The sequence below is a fragment of the Oreochromis niloticus genome, linkage group LG7 (genome assembly GCF_001858045.2).
Source record: "Oreochromis niloticus isolate F11D_XX linkage group LG7, O_niloticus_UMD_NMBU, whole genome shotgun sequence".
Classification (NCBI taxonomy): Eukaryota; Metazoa; Chordata; class Actinopteri; order Cichliformes; family Cichlidae; genus Oreochromis; species Oreochromis niloticus.
Window position 1 is genome coordinate 63,893,140 of NC_031972.2, and position 23,879 is coordinate 63,917,018.

Consider the following 23,879-nt stretch of genomic DNA (forward strand, 5'->3'; position numbering starts at 1 on the left):
TGGCGGGCAGCAGGCAGGAAGGCAACGCATTGTGAATACTAATGTCCTAACACATAGGAAAGATGCCTTTACCTGAGCTGTTTGTCAGGTAAATACACAGTGAGTATGTAAAGGGTGTGGAACGTGACTCATTTATACCCGTTTATACAGTAACAGCTACAGTACGAGGCAACGTGAAAAAGACTCCTACAATCTTTAAGAAAGAACAAGAAGAATAGCAGGGTCAAGTGTTCGGCACGCTAAGCTGGCTAAGCTCCTCCCTCTCCCACAACAAACTGGAGCAAGAACAGATCCAGGTGTTCCACATGTTCATGTTTTTCTTTTTTCTATGTGTGAAAACTTCAAATACGATGTTTGGATGTGAGGTTGCCGTGTTTCCTTGTGATCAGGCCGATGACAAACAGGAGCCCAGATAGTTTATGTGCACAGGCATAAAAGAGAGCCAATCAGGGCCTTGTTTGACACCGAGCCACTAATTTGCTTTTATGCATTCGTCCAATGGTCACACAGGGTGTACGGTGGTTCCTAAGAAGAGTCTCGCTGTCTTAGAAAGCTGCTGGCCATCGCAGCGGGTAATTAGGCCACAGAAGACTGACAATTTTGCTGGCTTTTGGCTCGATGGGAGTTATCAGATCATATCCATTATCAGAAAACCAAATGAGACCCTATCCCCTCATGACCTGCACAGGCAAATGATGGAGGACAGGGAAGCGAGAGCGAGATAAATGTAGGACAATGTTGGTGTGGCAGTACACTTTATCAAAGGTTTAGGAATTCTTGTTTTTAACTGTGTGCATACACTTAAAATACAGAAAAGATGCACATTAGTGCAGAAATTACAAATGTGTAACTTTTAAACTCATCTACAGGCCTGAATGATAAACCCGAGGTTGGAAAGCAGAGCTGTGATTGTTGCTGTGAAAGAAGATGTGTGACACTGCACTGAAGAGGAAGGACGCTGCTTCTACCGTTTATTAAAAAAAGCTCTTCCTCTCTCGTCACTGTGCTTTAATAGAAAAGTACAATGGCAAGCAGACAGGCAGGACTCTGCTTTAAGTCAGCCATTGTTTCTTAAGTGTGTATAAAAAGGGAGCTTAATTACATCCCTGTACAAGTGCACAGAAACCAGCGGGGCAGCGCACGGAGAGGGCTACAGGTGTTCATTAACCGACTCAGGTATATTTAATGAACATCTCAAACATTATGCTGCTTGTGTGTGTTTTTGCTACAGGCTGGAAATGTTAATTAGGCTTCGTTTAAAAACGAATCTAATGTGGCTGACCACTCGAGTTGGAACATTCTCGTTGAAAGACGTGACAACAGAAAATATTCAGATTCAAAACATGGATCTCACGTTTAGAGAAGTTTACTGAATACACACTGTCGGTGTGTGAAACAGCCAGAGGCCAGGACCCTGTGCTGTGCATTTGTATTCATTTATAACATGTCATTATGTTTCCACTGCCAGTGACACATTCCCATGTTAAAGTGAGAAGAAAAAAAGCTCTTTCTGATACAGTTATGACCAATCAAGTAAGCACGCACAGCGAGGGACCCAACCAAAGGCAGGAACACAAAAAACACAAACAACGAGCGAGGCAGCCGCACTCGCGCTGAATAACCACCTACAGGGCCTCTGACAAAAAGGAACTCGCACTTTCCCCACGTTAGTCTGACAGCGGCTCAGAGACCGAGTCGGAGCTGCCACCGTACCTCGACCACGCCTTCGCCCGCCGCCTCGCTCTGAGACAGAGCCCATTTACAAACACTTATTCGCTCTGATGTGGAGGCTGCCAACACATTAGGCACCCAATCACAGGGGGTGATGACATACTGTGCGGGCGAGCGACACACACACACACAGCTCTGCTGCTCTTTTCTCTCTCTCTCTCTCTCTCCCTCCCCTGGTTGGTTCTCAGAAGACCGTCTCCTAATGGGACTTGGGGAGAGGGGGAGAGAGATGTGGGTGGTAAAAGTGGGTCACATGCTCAAAGAGAAAGAGAATGAAGGGGGGAGACAGAGAGAGAGAGACTGAGGGAGAGTGACAGTAACATGGAAACATGGCTGGGTGAGCGAGGTAGAGTCACAAAGAAGGGGAGAGAGAGAGAGAGAGAGAGAGAGAAGGGGAGGTCGAATTCCCTCGTTCAGACGGAGTGGATCCGTCACAGCCTCCTTCCTTTCATCTGATCTCAGCGGACGGCAGAACCTGGGACACACACACGCGTGCACACACAGTAACAGCGCACAACACAGGGACCAAGCAAACGCACACATTCACCCACACACACTCTGTGGTACACACATACACACAAAACCAACATCAATGCAAAGTACACATCCACAGATGAAGAAACACACAAACACAATATCTATGTCTCTCTCTCACACACACACACACACACACACACACACACACAATATTGCCAGACAAACTTAATAAATCTATTACCCTGTAGATTCAACAGCAACAAAGAGGAATGTAGCAAATGAGATTCAGTAATGGCATACCGACACAATGCTGCGTGCACACACACACACACACACATACACACACACACACACACACACACACAGACAAACAGATGCATATATGAGGCACAATAACACACACATATTTAACCCACATGAGAGTCAGTGTAAGTAGGCCCTGCTCCAGCCTCGCTCCCTCATGGAGACAGAAAAAAAGGATGGACAGATCCCATCAAGTGTGTGTGTCTGTGTGTCCATACGTGTGTATGTGTGTCTGTGAGTGCGTACGTGTGTGTGTGTGCGTACGTGTGTGTGTCTGTGTGTGTGCCATCCCCTCATCTCCTGGGTTTTCCTCTACCACCATATTCATCTGTAGCCCTCATAAGAATAATTACGCACACACACACACGCAGACACACACACACACATAGCTCTTCTCTGAAAACGCACAGCATTCCCAGCTCCTCTCGCGCGTTGGTCAAGGTCAATAGCAAAATCCTGCCTAGAAGGCTTGCCTAAAGCCACAGATGCACTGTGTGTGTTTGTGCAGAGTGTGTGTGTGTGTGTGTGTGTGTGTGCATCTGAATTTGTACTCACATCATTTATGTGAATGAGTAGTGTGCGCTAGCTTTGTCTGCAAGCCAGAAGTCAGATCTCACACATACGTCTCAAAATGTACGAATAAAATGTAAACGTAGTAGGATCTAAATCAGGAGGAATATTCCTGATGATACTATCGTTCTGATATATTTGCACAAATATTGATAAATTCTTACTATTCACATCTACTGACGAAATGAAGCTCAGTGCTTCAGATCTAAACAGAGAATTCATGGTAATACTGCAACATCTTAAATGAATGATGCTGATGCTGGCACTGTAGCTTCTCCCTTCTGATTGGCTAAAACACGTGCACGCACTCTGATGCTAGTGAAACAGGTGGTATAAACAGTATAAAGAGAAGGTAAACAAGGCAACAAACAGCAACAAAAAGGTGAATATCTTAACTCCTGTTTGGAACAAAGGTGGCGTGTGAGGACACATTAACTGCAATGAAGACGGCCGGCCTGCAGGTCTGAGCGCCAGCTTCAGACAAAAGCAGAGCAGGTTAAAGCTATGTGGAGAAGCTTCAGGTAAAAGCAGGAAGTAGAGCGCTCACACGTCTGTGTATGTGTGTGTGTGTGTGTGTGTGTGTGAGAGAGAGGGAGAGAGCATGCTAAATGAAGTCACTCGCCATCAAAAGACTGAATTGCAGAAGTATTCTCAATGTTTGAGTCCAGCTGACTGAAAAGGAGGAAAATCAGAAAATGATCAAATGTCTCTTCATTGAGTTCTGATGGACAGACTTCACTGGCGCTGCAGTTGTCTAAGTAATATTATCTGCTCTCCAGTAGGGGTGGGCGGTATAAACTGTATACGGTAGAAACGATATAAATTTGGCCAACGGTAGAGATTTTGACTATACTGCTCTAGCGCGATAGCGCATGTTGATGGTGTCATCAAGCTGCGCCTGTTTTGGTCGAAAGCATCACAGCAGCTGCGAACAACATCATCTGCAAATTATGCCGGGCGACAGTAACAGCAAAGAGACGAAGCACTTTTGGAATATGGGGAAAGCCAAAAACTGCGCTTCCTCCACTTCTGTACCATTGATTCATTAATGCTGAATTCCCTAACAACTGCTCTATTCCCATTTTGTTGCAGTATATTAATGACTATTGGATGGATTATCTCAGTTGTTCTCCTGACTGAAGTTTGGTCCGTTTACAGCATCCTGCCATGCGATTGCATTTGTCCCTAACCACCAGAAACCCTCACGTTAACTTTTATCGAGTGGAAAAAAGTTAGAGGCCATCCTTCAACTTCACTGTGCTAATGTTATGCTAACGTAGCTGTTTTGCTAGCGATCACGTAGCACATCATTATATAGCAGCTAGCCCAACTTCAGTAACCCTACAAACGTCACTGCTGTTTAGTTTTCAGTCTTCATTTAGGTGTACGTTTGAATGTTTCAGAAATCTCTCAGTCAGAACATGCTATATCATGTTTAGGTGGAAGCTAGCGAGCTAACTTCCTGTTCTAACTCCGTTAAATGTAATAAATCCTGTTTTCATGGATGCCTGGAAGTTAAACTTATTTGTTACACCTGGTAAAGCAGCAACGCTGATCATTTTATTAAAGATGAAAGAATTTAGACAGTTTGTAACTCTCAGTGATGCCGCAGTGATCGTGTGACTTTGGGACCTGAACCGGATGGAGTTTAGGACCCAGATTACTCCGCAAGGCTCCTGACTACAGCAGCCGTAATGCTCCGACAATCCATCAAGTGGTGCAGCTTCCTAGCTTGCCAAAGTCATACTAAAACATTTTTGACAGATTTTGAAGCGCCGTGTACCACATAAAATCAGTTCGAGGTCAGTAAGCACAACCAGAATTCATACATAAGGCGCACCGGAGGAAATTAAAGGATTTTAAGTGCGCCTTATAGTGTGTAATGGATGGATTTTAGGCCATATCGCCCAGCTCTACTCTCCAGTATGTCAATCAATACTGTGCTCCCATTGGTGGTCGCCTCAGTCCCTTTGTCTCAAAGTTCAGTTCAGTTTTACTTATTTAGCACAACAGCAGTTGTTAAAAACTGTACAATACACACAGAGAAAACCCAAAAATCAAACAACAGTCCTTTGAGCAAGCGACAGTGGGAAGGAAAACCTCCCTTTTAACAGGAAGAAACCTCCAGCCGAACCGGGCTCAGGGAGGGGCGGGGCCATCTGCAGATCTCCAGACCAGAATACGTTTGTCATCCGTCAGTGGGGCTCACTCTGACTCCACTGCAACTTCGCTTCAAGTAAAACACAGAGGGCTGTCAACTCGTAAAGCACCGTGAAGAACAGCTTTATCTGGTGGCTGTAGCTCAGGTGGCAGAGCAGGTCCCCCACCAATCAGAAGGTCGGTGGTTTGATCCCAGGTTGCCTCCTGGCTGCATGCCAAATATCCTTAGGCAAGATACTAACCCCATGTTTGCCTACTGGTGGTGGTCAGAGGGCCCGGTGGCGCCAGTGTCCGGCAGCCTTGCCTCTGTCAGTGCGCCCCAGGGCAGCTGTGGCTACAATGTAGCTTGCCATCACCAGTGTGTGAATGACTGAATGTAGTGTAAAGCGCTTTGGGGTCCTTAGGGACTGAGTAAAGCGCTATACAAATGCAGGCCATTTACCATTTAATATGTTTGGGTTGTTTGTCCAAGTTTGAATCAGCTTCGTATAGGAAGTACTGTTCTGTGTTATACATCGTTACGTTACCACGCAGGTTTGTGGGAATAATGAGCCAAACGTTCCAATAAAGTTATCTGATGTTTGATTCAGATTGAACTCACTCCTGAGCGCGTTCCAGCAGTAAAGCTGTAAACTTTGGGAAAAATGGGATTTGTTTGGCTCCTTAGCAAAGTAGAACCATTCATGCATCAGCAGCAATGCTGCACAATACGCATGCAGCACAGTCATGGATAAACCCTCATCGATGCTCTGTGTGTGTGTGTGTGTGTGTGAGTCACAAATAGACAGCAGCAGCACCATGTTACAGTTTCAGTACTGTTTACTGTCGTTATGTTAGATCGTTAGCAATGCAGCCGTGAACCGCTTCGACTCTCTATGTTGGAAGTTGAGGGAGAATTCCAGGTGAAAATTCCAACTTCAGATGGCCGTACCATGAGCCGAATGGTTAAATTACATTAAACAGTGAGGAAAATCAAACTCACAATTTAATCTCTGTTCTATTTCAAGTGGCTAAACTGTTGCAGAAGGATGTGCTAATTAACAATCACAGAATTTTCCTTCAACTTTTTGGTTTTCCAACAATTTAAAAAGCTGCTGTCTTTATTCATAACGCAGCCCTTTTATATTTTCATATTTATGTTTGTTTGAAATTGCTTGAATGTGCTTGAATAGACCAAAGTGACCTTTGCCCACCAAATTCTACTCAGTTTATCCTTCAGTCCACTTTGGTTCCACATATGAAGAGATTTCCTTCAGATTTACAGCAGCTTGACAGCATACTTCCTCACCATTATCAAGGAAACAAACCAGTGTGGCAGTAATGCAGTCAGACACAAACAGAGGCAGAGCATAAGTCCATACACTTCTCAAAACCCAGAATCATTACTGTCGACCAAAAACATTTGACCTCGAGTCAATCTGCTGAATATTCTCATATAACATCAGTAAAACTAAAATAAAAGCTGTGTGATAGATAAATAGCAGTATATTCTTCTTCTTAGTTGGAAATGTGATGAAATGTGATGTCTCCCTCGCTTTATCTGAAAATGATTAAATCCATTTTCAGATAAAGCGAGGGAGACATGAAAAAAATGACATCTCAAGTACATCGGCACCTGTAATCTAAATACACCTGAAGATGTATTTATATACTGTATATTTACATTTTGCATATTTAATTATTGTTTTGACACCTCGACCGACAGCATTAATCACAAACACAGATGCACATATGACTTCTTTTGGTAAATTACAACAGTAAATTTCACGTAAGTGTGAGGAAAAAGAAAAAAAGTATCATCTCTCCTTCTCTTTATTAATAATCCAGGGCAAAAAAAAATGCATCGGGCCAATTTAATGTTCTGATTGTGCTGACTCTGCGATAACGGTCCTCTGCAGCTCGCAGCAGCCACACAGACGCTGAGGTCACGATCACACACAGAGGTTAAAGCCAAGCACAGTCCACGTGTTCCTCTGGGCTTGACACACGTGATCCAAAGGTTTGTGACCCCTGACCTTTACGGCCCTGAGGTCAATAGTTCAGGGAGTCAGGCAGTGTGTGTGTGTGTGTGTGTGAACTGCCACATATAAGAAGAGAGAGAAATCACAGAAGCTCATCTTTAAGAGAACAATCAGTCTGATTTTAGAGGTGAAAGTGTCACTCATGTCACTCAGGTGTGTCGTTCTCCACGACGGGACTAGATGGAAGTCGACGGTGCTCCATTCCTGGGGCTGAGCACAACTATGCATTTCCACTGCAGCCATAATTTTTCCTGCAATCATGACCCTGGGCGTGCACACACGGATGTTTCTTAATTAAGACTAGTTTTATTTTTCCAAGTCAGCTAACATGTTTTTGTCTTGTGCTCTTATTTCACAATAACATGATTATAAGGAAAAGCTTTGTAACTGGGCACATGAACTCATATATGTCAGAGCCTAATGTTTCTGTGAATGTACTGACAACATGACAGTATGATGACAACAGGAACACTAAAACTGCACACAGTACACCTGCTAATCAGACTAAACAACGTTGGCCTACTGTAAACGTTCACATCAGAGTCTGTGAGGACCAACTTGTTTCTGAGGCCTCAAATGACAATTCAAGGACGTGAACCTTTATGTTTAGCACTGTAGGTCATCAAACGACGCAGACTTTAAGACAAGTGTGAGTTTAAATGTGCACCACAGAAAGAAATTAAGCCAAATGTATTGGGTGAAGGCAAAAAAATAGCTCACATTAGCATAGCAACATGACTGACTAACGTCATCAACAATAAAAATATAGTTGCTGTGTTTTTTAAATCAATGTGAACTAAAATCAAAACACCCATAACTAATTACAAATGATGTTTGACTGTCCTACATTATTGAAACAGATACAGCAACCCGTCTGATTTTGTTGAAACACTCAGTTTGTAGCTGCCTCGTCATTGTTGTTTGTTAACATCCAGCCGCTCGCTGGGAAAAAGAAGTGCATTTAACCATAATGCCTGTTCAGGTGCACAGCAGGCTTCAGGTAAAGTCCTTTTAGATCAATCTGCAGCCCTCAACTTAAAAGCCATCGTTCTGTTCACAGGCAGGAAGGTGTGACTCGTGAAAGCTTCAGTTATACACCTGTCAGGATTTTGTAGCTCACACAGGTGGGACTTGTGATAAATAATTTAGTTATTAAGCATGTAAATATGGCTCTTTGTGTTTATTCTTTCAGCACTGCTCACAGGTTCAAAAGACCAATTAGTTCGTGCACACATAAGGAAGTGCGTGTTTGTGTTTAAGCAGGGTGGCAGATGAGCTGGATGAGGTTGAAGATCACTCACACCCACGGACACTAGAGCCTCCGGGGAGACCACACATGTGCACGCACGTCAGAGAGTCTTCCACTGTACTCAATAGAAACGTGTGATACGTGGAAGTCGATGATACATTTAAAAAGGGGGAGCGGAGAGGAGAGGAGCAGCAGACCGTGACACTTCAGACATACGGCAGGACCGAGGAGAGACGAGGGGATGAATGAGAGAAACGGAGAGATGCAGAAACAGAGGCACAGGGAGATATATCCAGCTGTTTGTCCATCCTCGCTTTGCTGTAATGAGCCCATGTTTGGCTCTACGGAGCATTGCCAACGCCTCATCAAACTTCTCCAAACTCTAACAAGCCAAACTGCTATTTAGATTTACCTCCTACGGACGCTGAACCGAACCCAAACAACTAAGCACATAACAGCGTGACGCTCCCTTAAATGGACACTTTGACATTTTGAATTTTAGCTGTTTATTTTTCTTTAAACAGACACTTGTCAGCATGTGGGGGAACATTTTTGCTTTTAAGTTTTCATAAAATGGCTCGGCAGCATTGTTAGCTTCGCTGAGCATATCTTCCACTTGCCGCCTGCTGTGCCCTTTGGCTGAAATGAGGGAACGCTTCTAAGTCATTTAGAGATTCACCTGGTGAAGAAGCAAATGTGCACACACATAACCGTGCTCTTATTACAGCCAGGAAGCCACCGGCCTCTAGTTTTAACCCCAAAAACCACATTTTCCTCTGGGAAAGGCCATTAAAGTTTATGTGGCTGACAGCTGCCCCTGTGCTTCACAAACAGCGACGCTCGGCCAAACCGAGGAAAACTCAAAAAGAACAGCAACAAACACCCAGAACCTAAAATTCACTCTTTCAGTACGAACGCTGGTAACTCAGAGCTTTACCTGCTCATCCGATATCATTCAAGACAAAATTATTTGAAATGTTGAATTAAAAAACTAAATCTGCGATAAGCCAGAAGCCATCATCCACGCCATAAAACTAGCCATCCTCACCCCTGACATCTAAAAAAATAAAAACTTGTCCCATTCTTCTTTCCCTTTACGACAGCGGTCCCCAACCCCGGGCCACGGAGCAGTACCGGGCCGCAAGAGTTCAGGCTCAGGTGTGAAATTTATGGTTTTCAGGGTTTTATCGTCTTTTCCTGTGTTGCAGTTGTGTGTCTTAGTTTGAAAGAACTATTTACGCGTTCCATAGTGACCAGAGAGCATTATGGGGCAGAGAGGAGGATGTTACTCTTAATGTTGTTGGCGCATTTCAGGAGGACGCTGCTAAGTTACACAGTTACACAGTGAATTCGCGTTTATTATTATATTTACAAAATCCCACAGTTTTTGTCTCGGTCGTATCATTTTATTTTGTTGTATTTATCCGCCACACCTTAAAGGCCGGTCCGTGAAAATATTGTCTGACATTAAACCGGTCCGTGGCCCAAAAACGCTTGGGGACCGCTGGATTACGATACATTTACAAGTCGCAACGAGAAAGCGAGCTTTATCCACGGACACTTTTATTGAATGTCGTTATGTCGAAATCAAGCGACACACTTTACGACAGGACCTCAGAAAAAACAGTCCAAGACCAGATTTGGGCATCGACACATCAAATCTGGTGTTCAAACTGCATCGCTTATTTTTGAAAATATGCCTTTGAGGCTTTTAAGGTAAAATACCCCAGAAATACACAAAAGCAAATCACGATGGGATTCAGATGCGGCACCGGGGAATTCAGCTGCCAACCCAACAACAGATTATACATAACTACCAGTTTTTCTTTTTCACGTTCTCTCAGCTCGATCCCTTTCAGATAGATTTGGATCGTTTGTTTTTATGGGAAAAACTTAAATAACTGTTTTATTTGAAAAGCTGAATAATATTTACATTAAACACTCATTACACTCTCAACAATCAAAGCAGCTAATTCAGCTAAGTCTGATACCTGACCTTGTCCTTACTACAGTCCAGGACATGTTTAGTGTTGGACTGGGCAGATGTGAAAGCCTGTGTCCATAAAACCATAACTGTCTGCATGCTAACCTCTGATGTGAGGACCAAACCTTAAAAAAGGGCGTTGGTCACATCTTTGAAGGTTATGGTGGCTTTTTATTGTTTGCGCTCCCAGTAAAGTTTTACTATCGATCGTTCATTGTTCGGAAGGTCTGACCTACTTCCCTCAAGTATGTTACCAAAGTCACAACGCACTCGGTCGACGCAAGTAGAAACGAACGAGTGTCAGATGACGGACACCTGCCTGGCTGTCTGCGGGGGCTCGTCCGTGATCTTCAGGTCGCTCTGAAAGTGTGAGAGCAGCAAAGCTAACAGACTACAGTCGCTCACTCAGAAGTACAGGGAAAGAACAAAGCTCCTCCAAAAGTTTAATGACCTGGTATAAACTTTACTGCTGAGTAACACTGTGTAACACACCAATCTGAAGTTTAACAGCAGCTTGTGTTGCATCATAATGCTACCCATATTTAAGCCTTGTGTGCTATTTTTACCCAAAGTCAGTGTGCTAACTAAGCGCCGCGGTCACTAAGTGAGAGGGGATAAAGTGTCAGGACCCCAAATGCATGCGTGATCCTCTTAACCATCAATCAGTGCTACTGTCAACAACAACCACAGGCCAGTAAACACGGCCAGGTCCTCGATCAACATCATCCCTCCTACATCAGTGTCACCAAAATGTCTTTTTTAAAATCAAAAACTGTGATCCCAACATTGATAGAGAGAGACGAACCAATCTATATGTTGATACTAAAATTAATTTGAAATCTGTTTAGAACAGAATGAGCCTACAGCTGAGTCAGGATGACGCTGCCATGCTTTCTTACCACACACAGTGTTCAGTTTTTTCAATTCTTCCTATTCTCATTCAAAGAAGAGTAATGCTCTTTAGCTTTAAAGCAGCACAGTGAGGATGTTCTCAGTTTTATGGACCATTTTTGAAGGTTTCTGGTTCAACGTTTCAGTTTTTACAGCCTGAGACCTTAGTGCTGTTTTCAGTATAGTACAGTATTGTTTTAAACATAAATAAACGCTAATTCCAAAATCAAATGTACATGTACTTTTCCTATGAGTCCATAAAGTAATGTTTATGAACAGGTAGTATTTTGTGTGCCCTTTTCATATATGACAAACCAGCTACTCCAAAAAGACCATTTTGTGAGCAGGTAGGATCCAAAACAAGCGAGCACTACGGCTTCGATCACATCCATGTCTGCATCCTGCCGTGAGTGCACGACTCTGCATGCAGAAGCTTCCTTCTGCACAGGACGAAGGCAGGCGACTGGAGCTCAGAAGAATAAAGCATTTTTAAAACTTGTGTTCAGTGTTATGGTTTTATTATTATTACCTCACTCTATAAGGTTCTGTGCTGAGAAGCAATAATTGGACAATCATGGCAACAAACTGGTGTGTCTGAGAGATTAATGCCACGTGCTACTCACCAGCAGACATCACCCCGAGATCCATAGCTCAGTACACTTTATATTTATTTATATTTTTATCAGGACGCTGATTCATTCATGGACTTAACGGCTACATTCAGCTAATGTTGAAAAATAAATTTTACTTTATTTTGCAAACCTGCAGCCGAGCGTGATGTAAGTGAGAAAAGGGCGGGGCAATATGGCCAAAAATATTTATCATGATATATATTTGAAAATTTGCGATAACGATATAACTGACGATATAATTGACACGAGACAAAATACAGGGTGGGCCATTTATATGGATACACTGTAATAACATGGGAATGGTTGGTGATATTAAAGTCCTGTTTGTGGCACATTAGTATATGTGAGGGGGAAAACTCCTCAAGATGGGTGGTGACCATGGTGGCCATTTAGAAGTCGGCCATCTTGGATACAACTTTTGTTTTTTCAATAGGAAGAGGGCCATGTGACACATCAAACTTATTGGTAATGTCACAAGAAAAACAATGGTGTGCTTGGTTTCAACGTAACTTTATTCTTTCATGAGTTATTTACAAGTTTCTCTTTGTTCACAGCCATTGACGTGTCGAAGAGGTTAACACGTGAGGAGCGGATCGAAATCGTGTTGATATGCAAGACAGCCTACGAGACCACCCATCTCCCATGCTACAGTTAGCAAACTGCTTGCTAAGTTTCGTGAAACTGGTTCAGTGTTGGATTTGCCAAAATGTGGACGCAAGAAAGAAGAAACATCAGTGGCTGTCCTAGCTTCATTCAGCAAGAGCCCACAGCGTAGCACTCGCCGCATGTCACTGGAGAGTGGCATTAGTCGAACATCCCTTCGGCGGATATTAGCTACTCACAAATGGCACCCTTACAAACTCCAGCTACTGCAGCATCTCAACGAGGATGACCCAGATCGGCGCACAGAATTTGCAGAATGGGCAAAACAAAAATTGGAACAGGACCCTCAGTTCATGCAGAAGATTTTGTTCAGTGATGAGGCAAACTTTTATGTGAATGGTGAAGTTAACAAACAAAACACCGCTATTGGTCTGACACTAACCCACATTGGATGGATCCCTCCAAGACTGTTGGAACAACAAAAGTGATGGTTTGGTGTGGTATATGGGGTACAACGATAGTGGGTCCATTCTTCATCAATGGAAACCTCAAGGCCACTGGATATTTGAAATTGCTACATGATGATGTGTTTCCCTCTTTATGCACTGAAGCTGGCACGTTCCCTGAGTTTTTCCAGCAAGATGGTGGACCACCACATTATGGGTGCCAGGTCCGAGCATTCCTAGATGAACAGTTTCCTGGAAAGTGGATTGGTCATCGTGGGCCAGTTGAATGGCCCCCAAGGTCTCCCGATCTGACCCCCTCAGACTTTTATCTTTGGGGTCATCTGAAGGCAATTGTCTATGGTGTGAAGATACGAGATGTGCAGCACCTGAAACTACGGATACTGGATGCCTGTGCTGGCATTTCTCCTGCGGTGTTGCTATCAGTGTGTGAAGAGTGGGAGAAGAGGGTTGCATTGACAATCCAACACAATGGGCAGCACACTGAACACATTTTAAAAGTGGTCAGAAACTTGTAAATAACTCATGAAAGAATAAAGTTACGTTGAAACCAAGCACACCATTGTTTTTCTTGTGACATTACCAATAAGTTTGATGTGTCACATGGCCCTCTTCCTATTGGAAAAACAAAAGTTGTATCCAAGATGGCCGACTTCTAAATGGCCACCATGGTCACCACCCATCTTGAGGAGTTTTCCCCCTCACATATACTAATGTGCCACAAACAGGACTTTAATATCACCAACCATTCCCATGTTATTACGGTGTATCCATATAAATGGCCCACCCTGTAGTTTACAACTCCACAACTTTATTAGTGCAAAAAAACCTCATCAATGTATTTTCACTTAAACAAGCAGCTGTTTTTTATGTGCATTAAAGTTATATAAAAATTTAACAGTGCAAATTCCTCACTGACAGTTTAACAAAAAGGCATTTCCAGTGGAAACTGGCCGACATATCCTCAGCATAACTATGTATAATATCCACAAAACTTAAAAAGAGGTTATACACACACAGTACGGTAATATTATGTTGAAGCACAGTACGTATCACTCCGCGAGGCTCCTGACTACGATAGCCATAATGCTCCGACAATCCATCAAGCGGTGCGGCTTCGCAGCTTAGCAAAGTCGTACTAAAACATTTTTTGGCAGATTTTTGAGCGCCGTGTACCACATAAAATCAGTTCGGTAATAACGACGGCCCGCTAGCATGCTCTACCAAAAACTGTGCTTTGGTGTGTATCTGACGGACGAAAGCCAAACCAGTGCCACACCACTGAAGTTGCAGCATTTTTACAAACCAGTTCTGGTTCATCTGCTTCATTTAACGATCCGCTTTCCCCCTTCTCATTCTCCGTTGCCGCCATGCTTTTTCTGCCATGTGCGTATGAAAACAAAGGCACTGCGCATGTGCATTTTACCCATATTCTATCGCGATATTTCATTTTCTTATCATTGCCTACCATTATACCGGTATTACTGTGAACGGTATGATATGGGCCAGCCCTAAGTGAGAATCAGTGCATGCGATTTTCCCCAGTGTGGGATTAATAAAGTCTGCGTCAGAATACCCTCCAAATCTGAGCCCATAGTTCCCAGATGGTTCCAATACGGAAAAGTGTCCACTAGGGCAGGGCCATATTATACTGTCAATTATATCATCAGTTATATCATTATCGCAAATTTTCAAATATATATCGTGATAAATATTTTTGGCCATATTGCCCTGCCCTAGTGTCCACTCCAGGTCAGGAAGAAGCTGCTGCTCTGAGTGGAGGAGTTTGGGCGGGAGTTTAGTCCAGAAGGGGAAGGACTGGGGCAGCAACGCTGAAGACAGAGCTGTGGGTAGCTGTCAGCTTACCTGTCCTACCCTCGCCTATGAGCACCAGCTTTGTCTGCTGACCAAAAGTTATATATATATTTATTGAACTGGACCATCAGCGCTGTTTTTGACCAATCACGGTGGGCCGTCTGGACCAAACTTGCCTGTTTTTTTTGTCCCAGTCCAGATCTGAATTCAGCCAATAATAATAATAATGCTCATTTATCTACATTTAGCAATTAAGATGTCTTCTGATCAGAATATTACACATGTGATTATTTAACAGCCTGTGTGTGATGTTCCTTTTACACACAGTATGCTAGCAATTACAAGTTATTAAACATGGCAGTCAGACAATCATGTCAACTGTTCCTCGTCCAGTCGAGCTGTGATTTCTGAATCACACATCCACACAAACAAAAACCTAATTCTGGTCAAACATCTCTCGTACCTCACACGATCCATTTCTTTCCTAAATAACTTCAATAATCTCTTGTGTGTGACCGGCTGTGTGCAGGTAAACCCATCTGGTTACATTAATGTGTAATGTTTGTGTTGCCTGGCAACAGCAGGAAAGAAAAACTCAAATATCAGAGCTGAGATGTTATCTCACTAATGTAATTGCATTGAATAACAGACTAGATCCAATTCCACTAATGGCGAAGGTGACTCTGTTACTCACAGTGACTAAAAATAGGACGACTGGTGACCCCAGGTTCCACTAAAGTCAGGGGTGATGGCTGATTTTAAATGAAAATGAACGTTATAATAAATCTTGAGGAGCCTTTTCAGCGAGTCGCTCTGGGGCACAAACACAACAGGTTTGTAAATATGAACCAAATTTACCTCACCAGGTATGTTACGTGTGGAGATAGTAGAGCTGGGCGATATAAGATTTTTTCATATCACGATATGTTTTTTTCATTTCAGGCGATAACGATATATATCACGATATAAGCCAAATAACTATATTTGTAAGATTTAAATGTGCTGTTGCTCACAAGTAAAATGTGAAATAATCAGCAGCTTGTTTTGATTTAAATATTTATTTCCCATAATAAGTTCAACAGGGCAGATGTACTTAAGGAACATGAGGCTTCAGTTTCAGATAAATAAAGGCAAATATTGCAAACTACACAAAAGGCAGCCGCTAAAGCCTTTAAGTTTCAAAATAGAACAAACAAAACAGACTAAATTGTCAATTCCACTTAGAAACAAAATATTAATTCTAAAAATAAATCTTAGGCCGTTTTACAGAAGAACAGACAAAATTGACTAACTTTTGTCAATATCAAATAAACTGAGAACTAAAAGGAAATTCTCAATCTCTCCTTGTTGTATAGCTTAGCTTTTCAAACAGTTTTAACAGTTACTTTAGTCTGACAAAAGCCGAATGACGAATCAGCGCTTTCAGTCAGAGATTGAGCATGCACCGCTTTATTGTATTTCCAGACTTGCTTTCGGCACAATTTACAGTGCGCGCTACTCTGTTTTTTGTCAGACTTGAAATAGCCGAAATACCTTCACACTACGGAACTTCTGTGGCCCTTCTGTTCGACAAGCTCTCCGGAATTGGAACCATCATCTGTCTTTTCTTCGGTAACCTTCACTCACGCTCTCGGTTGATTTTTCTCTAGTCGGCAAACTAGGCTGCAAAAACAAATACACATGTGCGCCTTGGCGCTTGTGCTGTACGTAACAAGTCACGTGACGTGATGCTGCGGCTGTGATTGGTTCGGCTCTGCGCTACTTAATTTGGATTGGCTGTTCTTTTTTTTTTTTAAGAGGACAAGAGAGATGAGGTCTATCGCAATAGTTTAATTTTTCTATCGAGAAAAAGTTATTTCGCAATACATATCGTTATCGTTTTATCGCCCAGCTCTAGGAGATAGTGGTGCAAACCTTTTTTTCTCTGATCATCATTCCTTTTTTAGAAATTGTCAACAAGTTGCCAGCATATCTCGACCAGAGGCAATTAAAATGCTCAGTGAAGTGAGACGCAGGGCAGATGGTCGGGCAAAAAGTGGCACAAGCCAGCTTGATGCACAACTGGTAACACAGGTTGTCTTTGCTTAGGTCTGAGCCACAGCGTGCCCACCCTCGTGCCAAAAGCAACGCATGTCCGCTGATGAAATAGCTCAATTTATCTTGTGCCTTAAATTGTTGTCATCTATTTCACCAATCAATAAACCACAAAACGTGGAAGTGTTAGGGAGGCTAAACATCCCACTGTGAAAACATGGATTTAATTATTTCCATAAGACATACTGAACTACAATGAACTACATATTGATTGATTTTTTTTTTTTAATGAAAGAAACACAAATGCAGGAGGGAAAATATTCAGGAAAACCACAATGGCTTCCATCATATAAGGGCTGATGTCACAGGAGCTACACCTTGTTGTGATGGAGGTGTTTGTAGCCTGTCCCAACAGCAGTACTGGGATTTTCTCCCACAGGGTTCAGACTGCTCCTTGGTTTTATTCTGCCAGGCAGTTTTCTTTCTAGGTGCGTAATCAGACTTACCTGTCCTGGAAGACATAAGGTGAATTTAAACTAGCGGTCAACAAAGAAAACCAGCCACACTCTGGGCCCTGAGGACTAGACTGGAGGATTACTCCTGCAGACTCTGTCACACACATTGATTTTGTCCTCGAACTGAACACCTGAAGGCAACAACTTCACTAGACTGTAAACACTTTACTCATGAATCCTGTGGCAGTAAGGGCTTCGTCCCCACGACTGTGCTGTATCACACTGTCCACAGCATACGGGCATACATAAAAACATCATATCACGATGTCATTGCTATACCATCGCCATGCATTCCTGTTGTGGACACAACAAGGAGGCGAGCCCTGCATGGCCTCAGCCTCTGATGAAGATTTCATACCTAATAAAGGAGCTACTTCAATAACAAAGCCCAGTACTTTTGTTCCAGTTAAAGGTGATGTGTAACCTAAGCAGTGCTCAGCTGTACTCCATGTGACAGGAAGAGCAAACTGTGGAGAAAAATGACTGATGCAGTTATATGATTGAAAAGCAGGGCTTTAAATGGCCAAAAGGCCAAGTTACCTTAGTCATTGTTAAATTAATGTGTTAAGCAATTATTCTACATGGTTTATTGAAATGTTTTAGGGACAGCACTACCTGGGCTGCTTTTGTCCGTTCGACCTATGCTGTGTTACTCCTATTGTAACACTGCTGCTGGTAGCATGTTTCTAAAGACTCACACTTTAACTTGGAAAGTGTGCGATCCATGACAGGAGCTCATCGAAAAAGAAGGATGAAACACACCTATCGTTTACTTACCCTGATAAAGGCTGCGCCTGTTCAGTGGGTTTTTCTATATCATCACAAATCATTATCACAAATGTTCTTGAAAGGCTACAACGCCCTCCCTTACTCAGCCCTGATATCCGACTGTAAGGTTTTTAACACAAGTACTTTACAAGAGTTGGAGTGGGTAAGAGCTGTGAGTACAGCGGCTTCATCCACCTCCTGCTGTTTAAACATGACGCCTATTAGAAACACGTTTGCTTAAAGGGAGGGTAAAGGAGCAAAAGTGCTGAAGTGAATTAAATGATTAAGTATAAGATAAGCAGGAAAAACATAGGAAAAGTGAATCATGCAAAGCTATTTGCAACGTCCCAGAACAAAAGTGCAGAACTGGAAGTTACTCTAAATTTAATCAACATGCGTCGCCTTTGATTCAGGCCAAAACATGACGCCATGCTGACGATGGTTACAACTTTTAACGCTCAATGCTTCCATCCAGGTGTTAGTAGGGCTGCTCGATTATGGCAAAAATGATAATCACGATTATTTTCACTGAAATTGAGATCTCGATTATTTGACGATATTTATTTAACAATAACAATGTATTGAATAATGGCTTTAAAGATTGTCAAAAAATAATATAAAATAGTGTGCAAATACTGATTACAGTGCAAATGTTTGCAATATAAAAAATAAATGAAAAATGTAAACATCTATGTTTAGTGAACTTCAAAATACTGCACAATATTTGATCCACGTCTGACTCCGCGAACCCATAATGTTTCCACCAATGTTCCCTCAAATATTTCATGTGTCTGAGCGAACACACAAACTCCCTGAGCGTCCCTTGGACCACTGTGAGCGACATCAGACGTGTGCACTGTGGTCACGCCAGCATCGAATCCATCCAAGTTACATGGTTTATTAAAATAATCAAATTACAGCATTTACATTTATGTTAGACTACTTTTAATTAACTGCTTTAGCCCACTTACAATGAAAATTTAAAAAATCCTGTTCCTGACCTGTGTAGTATGTTAACACTATTGGAAGTAAAAATAACTTGAACTCCAATTTTGAAAACACAACTTTCTTTCTTTTCTTTTTAAAAAAAGCTCTGACTTGTATTATGAGTCTGTGGTCTGGGAGAGTCCTGTAACTCTGTCTGCAAAATACAGCATATAATGACCAATGTTGGGCAATTAATTATATAGTTACTTCTTCAAAAAAGTAACTCAGTTTGGCAAACAACAAAGTTTTTTGCAGCTATTTATTTTTTTAATGCAGCCAAGGCGTTTTTAAACAAACATTTCAAACTATTTACAGTACAATCAGCTGTTCTGCATCAAATCTGATGCCACACAAATTATTTGTGCCACTCCAAAAAATAATTTCTGTGCACTATGAGATAAAGGAGAACAACAGCCTGATACCTGCAGGCCTGACAACAGGAGATGTATCACTGCTGTAACACCTGTAACATTCAGCAGCCGCCTCATTGTTCTGACACACACAACAAAACTATTGACTACACTACACACTAACTACACACTAACTACACAAGATTTGCGCTAAACGTCTCAAATCTCTCACATCTCAGAACACCGCCGTCACTCCTAAAACTTCCCCCCGTTTCTTAACAACTAGATGCCACGTTGTCATATCATTTTTTGATTGGTCGACACGGTACTTTTTTTGACCAATAGGAAAGGGTGGGGGGGTTTTTTGGTTTTGTTTTTGCTCACAGGCTTTCGAGCGTTTTCCTTATAAAACGCCGTTTTTACCGTTTCTTCCCGCAGTAAATATAAACAACGACAGTATTCAGGAAGAAAACCAAACATTGCAGATATTTTTATCATAACTCTGGTGTTACGTGGCCGATCAACACAATTTAAAAACTGGTATAAAGTCCACACTTTTTCCGTCAGTTGTTCCGTCTGTCCTGCTCACATCTCCAATGGTTGGACACGTTGTCATTAACGTGGCTTCACTGCACATCAGCCACGCCGCTTTGCTAAAACACCGGTGTCGGCACATAAGGACGCTGTCATAGCCTGTCAGCGACGCTGATTGGCTGCGTATATACGAATGTGAATCACATCATTGGCTGGACTATAGGATAAGGTGGCATCGTTTTAATCCCATACGGGAGCAGCCAGTCACTTACTGACTAACACTGCAAAACAGAATTGTTAAAGTTTTAATTTTAATTTCAATTCAGGTTAGATTTTTTTTGTGCGCAACGCAGATTTTCTGTGCGCAGAGACCGTGCCAGCAGTGCGCAATTGCGCACGTGCGCAGCTTAGAGGGAACATTGGTTTCCACACCACTGAAGTCGTTTTACCTCTCTTTTCAACCAACGGCATTCTTTCTTCAGCAGCCATTATCCTCTCCTCTCCAAATAACTTCTGCTTAGCTTTCCGAGCTTTCCGAGCTTCCCTCGGGTCCTCTTAATTGTTGTGACGCGTGTTCGAAACGCAGAGAGGTGCGCTCGATTTGCCACACGGAGCAGCGCGAGAGTAAAGCACGAGGGAGGTGCTAATAATCGGCTCAGTTATTTTTAATGATCGTTGAAAACCCAGATCGTAATCGAGATTAAAATTCGATTCATTGAGCGGCCCTAGGTGTTAGCTCGTCCCTTCTTCTAAAATATTTTTCACCTTTAGCAAACCAGAAAAGTACAGAATGGGTTTGAAGGCCTACATCACCACTCAGGCTGCACGATGTGGTGTTGTGTTGATAATGCATTTTTTCATCACAATCCACTGATTTTAGTGACAAAAAGGTTTTACTGTCACACAAACCTAGCCCTACGTTTCTCCATGTGGTGGGACACACCTGTTGATGCACAGATCTCTGCAGTAAACCAGTACTCTACAAATAATGAATTTATCCATCTACTAAAGGCAGGAGATAAAGTTTTGCACCCTGCTCATTGTACCTGCATGATGCATGTGACTAAGTAGTAAAGTTTGACGGCCTTCTCTTTTCCCAGTGTTTCGTGTACAGTGAAGTATTCCCACTCCTTTTTCCAGTTTCCAGAAGTCTTCATCACTCACTGTGTTTGATGGACACTTATCGTTGGCCAGAGGGAATGCAGCTGCTTTGGTGATTTCAGTGCATCTCTGTGAGCTGGATGGATATGCTGACAAGCTGCACTGGCTGATGTTGGACTTTTCACATTAGCAACCACTGCAGTGTTTTTCTTGGCTTTAATGCATTCGTTGTACTGCAGTTAGTGGTGTGTAACTGCAGACACACAGCACTCTTTGCACATTATTTCATCTTGGTTGGTCACTTCCCAGAAATCCAAAGTATTTGCAAACAACGGATGACGATCTGCTTCAAGTTCCAAGTTCTTCACCTTTAGCTGTGATTTTTGTTTCGATGGTCTGTTGTGTATCTGTCTTATCTAGTCGACATCCAGGAAACTTTAAGCTTTCGTTGACACACGTCATTCGATCATATTCGTTTAGTTGTGGGAAGCCTAAATGGTGACTGAGATCGTCCTAAAACTACCAAAACTGCCCTAGAGCTGGGAAATGGATTATTCGATCACTCTTCACTTACATGTACAAATAAGCTTGTAATCATGGGGCAAGAAATGATGTGAGATAGGCGGGAGGTCGGTCACTGACACCCAACTATCCGTGCAGCACATTTCACTTTGAAAGCATGGATAGGAACATACTCCCTGACTGAGTGGGCCTTCAGTAAGAAAATGTTTGTTAACATGCATAAATGTCTGTGAGTGGATCAACGTGTGCACCATCACGAGCTTAACAGAGGCCTGAGACACAGGTACACCTAACCCTCTCCTGGGCTGCTTGAATCAAAGTTTGTGCTTCCCTGCAACATATCTGAGTGAGACTGCTGGCTGTGAGTGTCCTGCAGCAGACTTCAACCATGTGAGCATGCTGGGGGGTCAGTCAGCTGAAACCTGTGCCCCCCCCCCTTTAGACATTAGGCCTTCACAGAGTTTTAATGCAATAATTCACAGTCTGCTGCACAGTCTTTGTAGTAATTAGTCGTTAATTACATACCGCTGCTAAGTTTGTTAACGGAACTGCCATCAAAATAGTGACCCTCATCATCACCACCATCATCATCATCATCATCATCCCCGCGTCTGTCAGCTCTGATGTCGCACTGTGGGCTGTGAGGCCTCCGCTGATGCACACAGACAGTAAGTCACACCGGTACTAACACCACCGAGGACAAGAACGACGCTTTTACCTGGCGAGTACAGCCGTGCTAGCTGTCGGGCCCCGGCGTGCTGCGGTCCCCAGCGAGGCGCCGCGCTGCGTGCAGCCGCCCCATGCTCGTTACCGTTCGGATCCTCCTCCGCCATGGACCGGTGCCTGATGTCGGTCTCGGAGAGAAGCGACGCCGCCATGACTCTCCCCGCTTTGGGCTTTCAGCTACAAGACATCCACCGTGGAGCTGTCCCGGGCGATAGTGTCACGGCCTCCGGCTGTCGCTGAGACCGAGCAGAGGAGGTAGGCTCAACCGAGTGATGCTAGCTGGGATGTTACCGGAGCAGCCTCGTGCCACCCGGAAATACACACACGGACCTATTACACGGAGCTGTACCCGCCACTGCTGTGAACGTGCAGCAAACGACAACCAGACGGTTAAATGTACCGCGGTTTAGTTCCAAGTGTTCAGATAAACAAACTTTATTTGTGTCTCCGCTGAAAAAAACAGGTCCTCAGAGTTCACCGAGCTGTCGTCAGCGTTAGGGACCGTCTGCGTTTGGCAGCGATGTCACAAAGTGAAAGTACGATCCGAGTGCCTGCAGGTGCACAGAAGACTGTAGATCATGTGTCTTTAAATATCGATACACACGTTTATAATTGTTTTAACTGGGGTTGCAGCACTAATGATGGCGCGGTGGTTGGTGCTGTCGCCTCACAGTAAGGGCCCGGTGTCAGCATCTGTGGATATGTAGGCTTCATCCCGCAGTCTTAACATGTGCACCTCAGGTTATATGGTCATTTATAAACTGGGTCTAAATGATTGTCTGTGTCTGTGATGGACGGGTGACCTGTCCTTAACAAATACGGTAGTATTAAGGTAACAATCAGCCAGACATACAGGAGCTGGAGGACGAATAATAAGGCATACACACACATATATATATATATCTATATACATATATATATATATATATATATATATATGTATATATATATCTATATATATATATATATATATATATATATATGTATATACACGTTTGTTTTTCTTATGAAGAAAGAGTGGAAACGCGCGTGTGTGTTTGTGTGCAGCTATCTCAAAATGCCTCGTGTTACGTATTCTATTCACTTTAAAAAAAATTAGCTGACTTTGGCCCAAACTAAAGTTTTTAAAAGCCTTTCCCTTTGGCATGTACTCGTCTCTTATCATCTTTGCTGTAATGGAATTCTCCCATTAGTTAATTAATGTCTGTGGTAATGGTAAAAAACGCCGTCTGCAGTTAGTTTGGTTAGCTGACAAAAGGATAACATATATGTGGGCACACAAACCACATCCCAGTGAGGCTTTTAGAAGTAAAACTGAAAGTGTTCAAGACTGCATAAGGTAAAACAGTTCAGGAACCAGGATGAGTGAGTGTGATCTGCAGTCCCTCAGACAACACCGCTCTAAGAATGGGTACAGTTCTGTAGTGGAAGTCACAGTTCAT

At 42.9% G+C, this 23,879-nt stretch overlaps 1 protein-coding gene across 1 annotated transcript in view; it reads right to left on the reverse strand.

Moving 5' to 3' along the window:
* si:ch211-212o1.2 (transmembrane protein 189) overlaps positions 1-23,281 on the reverse strand; it is a 49,446-nt gene extending 26,165 nt beyond the window's left edge. Inside the window, exon 1 of the mRNA XM_003458069.5 lies at positions 22,430-23,281. Coding sequence (XP_003458117.1) covers positions 22,430-22,589 — 160 coding nt within the window. The 5' untranslated portion in view covers positions 22,590-23,281. The remainder of the gene's footprint in view (positions 1-22,429) is intronic.
* Positions 23,282-23,879: the final 598 nt, after the last annotated feature.